Here is a 9,043-nt window from a genome sequence, read left to right as displayed (position 1 = left end):
AATGAAACCTATTAAAAATTGTGATGGGCAATTTACCACACAGAAATCGGGAACAATGGAGTGTGACGGAATAAACACAAAATCATAATATTACTGAACTTCAAAACAGGTAATAAATGAAGAATAGGAAAACTGATTTTTGTGAATTATTAGCGGATAAGATAATACAATTCGTAATGTCAGCTGGCAGTCTGGTAATCCAGAAGTATAGGAACACGGCCTCTGACCTCGTCGTGCGGTTCTGTCTTATCTCGTTTTCCAGCCAAACAATGGCTGCAGTAGTCATGTTACTACTGGCGACGTTCAGTCTCTACGCCTTGTCCGCTGTCTGTGAAACGACGTCTGAGTCTGTTGAAATCCACACCGATTCGGTCCTTCATACAATAGACGACAGGTTTGTTGGTGTCACATTTGATGCCATCCTGATTCGGAATGGATTCCAACAAACTGGTGTTGATTTTAGGTAAGATAATTACGACTACAAGTTGTGGCGCCTTGATATCACTGAACTACTTTTCAAATCGGAGTTAAACCAAACTGACTCAGAGGACATTATTGTTATTTTGTGATAAACGTTACGTGCGTACACGTATATGTTACCGTTGTTGCCGGATTGGGATGGGTAGTGTAAGTGTGACATGCTTTCAGGCATTATTGATATTGATGACCTGATGTGTTTCTACTACAGATTCCATTTTGACATTCAGGTCGCCACAGTTAAAGACCCTTGCTCGAGCATTTTCTCCCTGCATACTCCGCATTGGGGGCACGGATGCTGATGGTGTAACGTTCACCCCAAGTCTGCAGGCACCAAATGAATCTAACAGTGTACTCACAGGTGACCAGTGCACGTAATTAACTCAATAACAAAAGACCTATTTTGTGCTCACATTGCTACCAACGCTTTTGTCAATATTAGCCGTCCAGTAAGCATATGCAACATCCTTCTATATACTGCTAAAAAATACCATTTGGATAACTATATAAAGGGATATACTGATAGCGGTTCGTTCCCAACAAAATCGGCTTGGCGAGCTCTTGTAATTAGACGGTCTATCAGAGAATGAACAGTACATCTGGAGAGAGAGACTAGCACAGAGACCGGATCTTTCACGATACCATAAAATTCATAAACGGTTACAAATGCATGTTCTTTATAATGTAATGTATCTCTATCCACATCTAAGACAACCCCTGCAACTTTGTATTAAAATCGGATCAAGAGCAAAAGTGTCGAAAGAATGTAACCATTGCAATAGACATTGCTATGACTATGATTGCCATATTATTTTGCACTGTGAAATGTTTATGCCTGACAGAAATAATTTCTTCTCATGCCTGATTGATAAACTTGATGTAGATGTATACGTGAAAATAGATATGCTTGACGATGATGATATGCTTTCATTCTTTCTCGGTGCAGATGTCCATGACTTGACTAACGAACTTGATTACGATACTTGGCAAAGCATCATAATGACTTTCTACCACTTCATATGAAATTTAAAGAAACACCTTATGTATATCTACTAGACACTTTACTGCTCTCAAAATGTACATCGTAAATTATTTATTCATAGCAGTGTATAACATGATTTCATTGTATACAGTCAAGTAATTTCATTGAGGTATTGTAAATAATGTATTTGCCCATGTAAAATCTTCGGATTCAACTCTGGAGGAAATTTCATTCATTCATTCATTCATTCATTCATTCATTCATTCATTCATATTCAATTCAAAGAAGAAATACGGACGAACATCCTCGAATACCCAGTATTCCGCCATTGGCTAGCTAACATCCATGTTTGGTTGTTAGGTAATACACATGCATGTATGTAATGTCTTATTAATTCACTTTTCAGGTCATGTTTGGGACGAAATAAACAATTTCACCAAAGAAGTAGGCTGGGATCTCATCTTTGGTCTTAGTGTGTTACAGCGGAAGGATGGACACTGGGACCCAAGCAATGCAGACCAACTGCTCGACTACACCAGCCAGAAAGGATATGACATCTACGGCTTTGAACTGGGCAATGGTATCACAATACATTACACATAATATTTAACAAACTGAATTTGGTAATTCACCAGCTTGTACTGAGAACATGCGAAGCTATTGTAAGATATAGATATCTCCCATCCAACATGGCATCTCGATTCATGACCTGTTTTATAGAAATAAAAAATATAAAAATTCAAGATGTGACCAAAAAGAGTAGTATGACTTAAATACCATATCACGCAAATTTTTTTTATTATATTGCAAGGTGAGGTACGAGGATGTAAATAAGAAATATCTATCCATGTTGTCAAGAAACATGCTTACATGTTTTACGCGTAATGTACATACTGATACATACCTTGTTTGCCGGTGAACCCAAATATCACCTGAAGTCCAAAAACTTGTATGATACATTGATGTAATAATTTCCGTTTACTGTAAGCATGTCCATGGGTGTTCTTGTTCTACAGAACCTATCAACCTTCCTGATCATTACAATACAAGCATTGCTGGCGCCCAACTGGGAAGAGACTTCCTCACCTTTCACGACAATCTACGAAAGCGTCCCTACTTTAAGGATACGTTGATACTCGGACCTGACATATTCCACATTGACAAAGGGATTTCATTCATGAGGGAGTATGATTGTCGTTACCATCAGCAAAACATCCCTAGCTTACACGTATTGTATATGATCAATAACAAACGAAGCAGATGGTGGTGTATGCTTAAGATTCAGTGTATCATTGTATGTACGTGTTTAAATGAATAAATAACTTGCAGAGTAATCAAAGACACATACAATGTTTCTATTCAGTTTTCATGATACATTCCACAGCTTCCTGACATCTGGAGGAGCCCGATCTGTGGATGCCATTACATTCCATCAGTGAGTGCTAGTCGTGTACTGCAATATATACATTAATTATACTATACATGTATGTATATATGCTGGAGCCATGCGAATGTGTCCTCATGTATACGTATATTTCATTTGCAATCGCCATAACGTTCGATGTTGACCAATCTCATGAAAAGTGGAAAGCAGCTTAATCTCATCATTGTCTCAAACATGCATATCTATTGAAGGTGAATTTTGCTATGTTTGGTCACTGGGTGTAACGAATGACCCCAGCGTTCAAATGCACAACAGAAAGCGGAAAATGTGTTCGAAGCTCAAATTCGCCGCATTCAATTGTCAACACAATGTGCCTGTTTGTGATTAATGACATGAGTCACATAGTCTTTCAGTGCATGTTAATCTGACATGCCATGATATTACTGAAATAAAGTTCAAAATGGTAAAAGCGTAATTTTACAGTAATACTGTTCAAAACGGAGTTCGGAAAGAGGTATAAGATCCACCTCTCTAACTCTGAACTGAACTTTCTGATCACAGCTACTTTGGTAATGGCACGGAAGGCAGACTTGCTGACTTCACAGACCCTGTGTTTATGGATAGGCTGAAGGTGACCCTAGACACTGTACGTAACGCTACATCAGACGCTCCCGCTGGGACGCCCCTTTGGCTTGGAGAGACGGGGTCCTTCTTTGATCATGGTGTGATGAATATGACTAATACATATGTGGATGGATTTCTGTGAGTGTACATTTTTAGATAATGTTAGTATCAGATTAAATCTAAGCATATGCCGTACGGATGACAGCGAATATTGGTCAAAACAGATTACAAGCACAACCGAAAGAAATTACTACACAAGCCTTCACGTTTCAAGTGTATTGAGTTGACAATTCATCAGCATATTAAGTTGTGACCATCAGTTTCACTTGTATTCCATAAATGTACATATTTTCAGTTAGTCACGTAATGCCATGTTTTAATACCTTATTATTCACAATATGCATAATAAGAATAATATAATAGTAAGAATAATAACATTGTGTTTCTAAAGTACGTCAGTATATGTAAGAATATACACTGTAACTGGATTCATGAACGACCTCAAATGTTCAGATGGTTGGACAAACTGGGTCTCTCAGCCCAGTCAGGCATCAAGAAAGTTATCCGTCAAGATTTCTCTGGTCCTGGTTGGGCGTTTCATAACTTGATCGAACCTTACATCAACTATCCAGAGACGGTAAACTCCACCAATCTTATGTGTGTGAGTGTGTGTGTGTGTGTGTGTGTGTGTGCGTGAGTGAGTGAGTGAGTGTGTGTGTGTGTGAGTGTGAGTGTGAGTGTGAGTGTGTGTGAGTGTGAGTGAGTGAGTGAGTGAGTGTGTGTGTGTGTGTGTGTGTGTGAGTGTGTGTGTGTGTGTGAGTGTGTGTGTGTGTTTATGTGTGTGTGTTTATGTGTGTGTGTGTGTGTGTGTGTGTGTGTGTGTGTGTGTGTGTGTGTGTGTGTGTGTGTGTGTGTGTGTGTGTGTGTGTGTGTGTGTGTGTGTGTGTGTGTGAGTGTGTGTGTGTGTGAGTGAGTGTGTGTGTGTCAGATCGAGTTAATGTTTAACGTCACACGGCATTATTTCAGCCATATCCAGACGAACACCAACCTTAAATGCAGTTTCGTTCGAATAGCGTATAGTGACAATGTCTTCGATTATTGTTTCATTGTGTAACAAAACAAAGACTGCCGGGAAAACTAAAGTAAACACTTGAATAATGCATCTGACCAAAAATTAAAAAACGTTTTTTGTCGAAATCGACCTGGTTCTGACAAACCTAGAAACAGAACTCGCACAACGCCACTTCTCTGCTATGTGAAATTTGTGAGACCGTCTGGATTGTCAAACCTGTAGACGTCGTCATGCACCACAGAACCGTCAACAGCCGAAAGCTGCATGGGAGAGACGAATGGCAATGGATTCGCAATGACGTCGTCAGACGGCTTACACTATCAATGCATTTGTGCTCGGGCTTGTCATATTTGCTTTTGAGAATTCTATCTCTGAACCAACCCCAACATCTGCTTCACTCTGCTCACTACTGTGTACTGTGAAATTACGACCGCATGTTCCTTGAGACGTCATGTGCACGTCACCTGTTGTGTGGTGCTGATAAAATGCATGTAATGTCGCCTATGATATTCGTATTAAGTACGTCACCATCGAGTAACTATACCTTGTGTGTTTCATTGTTAGCGTCCATCAAACATGGGTGTATACTTCCATTTGCCCGGCAGTTTAACATACACTTTGTTTCACCTATGAGTGATGGGAATTGTTGAATGTGTTCACAATTGTATGCTTGAAGTCGGCTGTTGCATTAAATGTCCTAATACTATAAATCAGTTCTGTTTCTCTCCTAGGACTACTGGCTTACTCTCATATACAAGCAACTGGTTGGCAATATCGTATTTGGCACAAAGGGCTCACACAACATCAGAATATATGCCCACTGCACAAAGAACAAGAAGTAATGTTCCTCACAATAGTGAGTGAGTGAGTGAGTATGGTTGTACGCCGCTTTTAGCAATATTCCAGCAATATCACGGAGGGGGACACCAGAAATGGGCTTCACAATTTGTACCCATGTCGGGAATCGAACCAGGGTCTTCGGTGTGACGAGCGAACGCTTTAACCACTTGGCTACCCGACCGCCCCCTCTCAAAATAAGAAATAGGGGGCTCATATTAGAATATTACTTTGGTGGAAAAAACAGTTGAAACATAAATTTCGTGGTTTATGCTGACAGTCTGAACTGTTTATATACGACAGATACATTTTTCCAGAATATAAATGCCCATAATTAAGGGTGCATATAACACACGAGTGCGTATTATACACGAATAAATAAATCGTGTGTACCTTGATTAATCGGAAGGGGGGCTAATTGGGATTGTTCACTAGCCAATATATTAGCAAATATCGCCGTGGGCGCTTATTAGAGCGGGGCGCTTATTACGTCGAATACGGTATTATATTGTGATATAATGATCAACAATTTCTGAGTATCCACATTAACAAAATCCCTTTATATTACCATGATAAAATAAATAACTTGTTTAAAGCACGTATTTCAATCTTCCTTCAGTAAATATGGCTATCCATCTGGAAGTGTCACGGTCTATGCAATGAATCTTGACACCAAAGCAGCGTCCGTCACCTTTCCAAAATCCTTAAACAGTCGCATGGAGTTGTTTTGGCTGTCCGCAGTCGGTGACGACCCCCGAGCAAAGTAAGTGGTACAAACACAATTTTATTAAAGTCGATAGAACAGTTTGTAATTTTCAAAATGGCATAATACGCATTCACTCACTGTGGAATGATCCTTAATTGAATTCTGCAATTCTAGCGACTACTATCCTCGCGAAACAGAGCTAAGTCATGGGAGCATCAATACAGTATCAAATCAATGCAGTCAAGTCACATTTTCCAAAAAACATCCTCTCATATTATTGATTGTAAATGTATTGCATCTAGGAATATGTTTTGTAAAAGGTTTTTACATTTACCTTCCTGTTCCTATACAGGAATGTACTTCTGAACCGTGTACAGTCTCTATATATGGTGAACAACAAGATCCCTGTATTCCGTCCTCGATCCAAGACAGGAGGACCACTCCTCCTGCCCCCGCGGACGTACGGCTTTGTTGTCTTCCCTGATGCTGACGTCGCTGTCTGTCACTGATGAGTGACCGTAAATAAAACATCTCTTGCATGACACACCCGTCTTTCTCGTCTCGTGACTGCACACCCTTCCTGATGAAAAGAGTGTCACCTCATAGATACAGCCCCGTAAAGATCCGGGGTAGAATAGGTCTTCAGCAACACAAAGGGGCGACTAACGGGATCGGGTTGTCAGGTCTGCTGACTTGGTTGATGCATGTCATCGATCCCAATTGGATCGATGCTCATGGTATTAATCACTGGATTGTCTGGTCCAGACACGAGTATTGACAGACTGCCGTCATATAGCTGGAATATAGCTGAGTGAGGCGTTAAACAACAAACCAACCAACAAACCAACCTCATGTGTCACCTCATAGATACTGTTCAATGTAATTTTCTCAACACCTGTATGGATAATATCATGTTGTAATAGCTACAGACTGATATTATGGCATATGTTTCCGAGAAGCCAGTTAGAGATGTTGACAGGGATGAGATAAACTGATAAATGAGCTGCAGTTAAGAACCTGCATAAAAAGGACAAATTACCAAAGTAAACACACGAAAATATGATACCATGCCTCTGTATGACTGCCTATCATGTTCCACTGTTACGAAATGGGCTACTGAATTTAAGCGAGGCAGAAGAACCACAGAAGCAGACCCTCGGTCTGGTCATCCTAATTATAAAGATGCCAAGTTTGAGTGGTGGTTTCCGACGGCGTCGTTATATAATACTAAGACATTGTGGTGAATGTTTGGACAAACGAATAGTTTTACCTCTCATAATCCAAAACGAAAAACATGTCTATTCAGACAACACACATCTTCAGAATGTTCTATCCAATCGTTGGGCAGGGAGTTAATTATCCAATGTCGCCATGAGGGTCATTTTTAATGTCCATGATGGGTTTCTAGATAAGTATCTTAGAATTTGTTCTTTGTGAAAACACTATCATTTGACATTTCGCTTGCTACAGATCAAACTTTATTGTTTTACACGTGATCGTCAGATGTACACAAGATGACATTTTATGAATGGTTTGGGGGTTGAGGATGTGACTTATTATTTGGTATTAACAACATACCATCAAGATATTGATATAACTAATTTTCGCTGTCATTTTCACTTCACTCATTTTGCGATATCTCTTTTTGAACAACCTTTTATTTTGTTATCTATACTGATACACAAATACTGATTACTAAGTCCTATTCAATCTATGATTTATCAAATATGCATTTATGCCGCGAAAGACTTTCTCGAGCGACCAGCGAAGAGGCGCGCTGAGAGATTTGTGACATGTCATAGGGAGGTGCGTGCGCAACTGGACGGAAACAAGTTTAATGTTTACATTCCAGCTTCTGGCTTCCTCTTAAACGTGCGACTAGACGTGAGGGTATGAGAGATACCCATTTGTACGACTGAAAACAGACTAAAACATGCATTTATATATTTTGGAAACTACACCAGCTGTATTTCTTTCTTTATCGATATTGATGCTGGATACTAAAAATGTAGATACATAAACAAACTAGACTGGGAATTACTGTTTGCTGCACTTTCTTCTACCAGTGGGCGTATGACAAACCATCTTTTGTACTTGGTTACTCATAACCAGATGAAATTGAAAGGAAGTGGGAGAGCGTAGACATATGGAAAATTAACAAGCTGCATTTGTTTCGACATATTATTGTACTTTTTTAAGATATGTGCAAAATATGATTGTGTGAGTGATCATTACCTCACAGCTTCGTTGGATCATAAATATGCAGGCAGATGAATGGGTACAGACACTGATGGACAGGGCACTAGTTGGAGAAGAGAAACGTGTATTTCCTTTTAATAATCAGAGGAAAGAGACCACTATAGAAAGATTCCGACTATTATAACTTTTTCTTCACATGAAGCTTTCATTAAGAATGTAAAACACACATATGTTCATTCGTTTTTGTGGAACAATATTCAAACATTTCAGTGCTTTTCAGTCCAGTATTAATATCTATCTGCAAATGGTGACATACCATCAACTTGCCACTGAAAATAAGTAAAGTACAATTAAAGAGTGTCTCCAGAGATCAAACTGGATCCATACAATGTTCGCTGATGTTTTATTTTGTCTTACAGCATCAAGATTTGATGTTAATGAGATTTTTGCATAATAAATTTTCTCATTTTATCAACTTCATCATTTTGAAATTGTCTAAATCTGAAAGCATACGTAAACATTTGACTAAATGTAAGTTCATTCTGACATGGCAAGAGAATTCAGGGTTAGAACTATGTTTGTTGTAACGAGGGCAAACACTCTGTCCAACACGTAGCAAACCAAAAGAGAACACAGCTTATGACACAACAACAGGACAACGTGTGTTGTGTAACTCGGCTGACCCTGTATTTTACGACAGAGTATATCTCACATTCTCATATTTCCTCACACACTGAATAATAGATGCGACAAAATCCTTTC

At 39.2% G+C, this 9,043-nt stretch overlaps 1 protein-coding gene across 1 annotated transcript; it reads left to right on the top strand.

The window, feature by feature from the left end:
- The first annotated feature begins 254 nt into the window (after positions 1-254).
- Positions 255-6,626, top strand: LOC124129102 (heparanase-like). The gene is made up of 10 exons (XM_048394559.1): positions 255-463; positions 708-838; positions 1,866-2,039; positions 2,476-2,644; positions 2,844-2,894; positions 3,405-3,605; positions 3,981-4,104; positions 5,271-5,377; positions 5,996-6,139; positions 6,435-6,626. The coding sequence occupies exons 1-10, from the start codon at positions 270-272 to the stop codon at positions 6,589-6,591; spliced, it is 1,452 nt and encodes a 483-aa protein (XP_048250516.1). The 5' UTR covers positions 255-269; the 3' UTR covers positions 6,592-6,626.
- Positions 6,627-9,043: the final 2,417 nt, after the last annotated feature.

This window comes from Haliotis rufescens, unplaced genomic scaffold (genome assembly GCF_023055435.1).
Source record: "Haliotis rufescens isolate VD_foot unplaced genomic scaffold, xgHalRufe1.0.p SCAF_13, whole genome shotgun sequence".
Taxonomy (NCBI): domain Eukaryota; kingdom Metazoa; phylum Mollusca; class Gastropoda; order Lepetellida; family Haliotidae; genus Haliotis; species Haliotis rufescens.
Note: the sequence above shows the minus strand (reverse complement) of the source record. Positions and strands in the feature narration are given on the sequence as shown.

Bases quoted from the DNA above. Each gene is read 5' to 3' on its own strand.
- LOC124129102 (XM_048394559.1), top strand. From the start codon at position 270: ATGGCTGCAGTAGTCATGTTACTACTGGCGACGTTCAGTCTCTACGCC. The intron at 464-707 runs GTAAGATAATTA...TTTGACATTCAG, and splicing joins CAAACTGGTGTTGATTTTAG to GTCGCCACAGTTAAAGACCC. The intron at 6,140-6,434 runs GTAAGTGGTACA...GTTCCTATACAG, and splicing joins GGTGACGACCCCCGAGCAAA to GAATGTACTTCTGAACCGTG.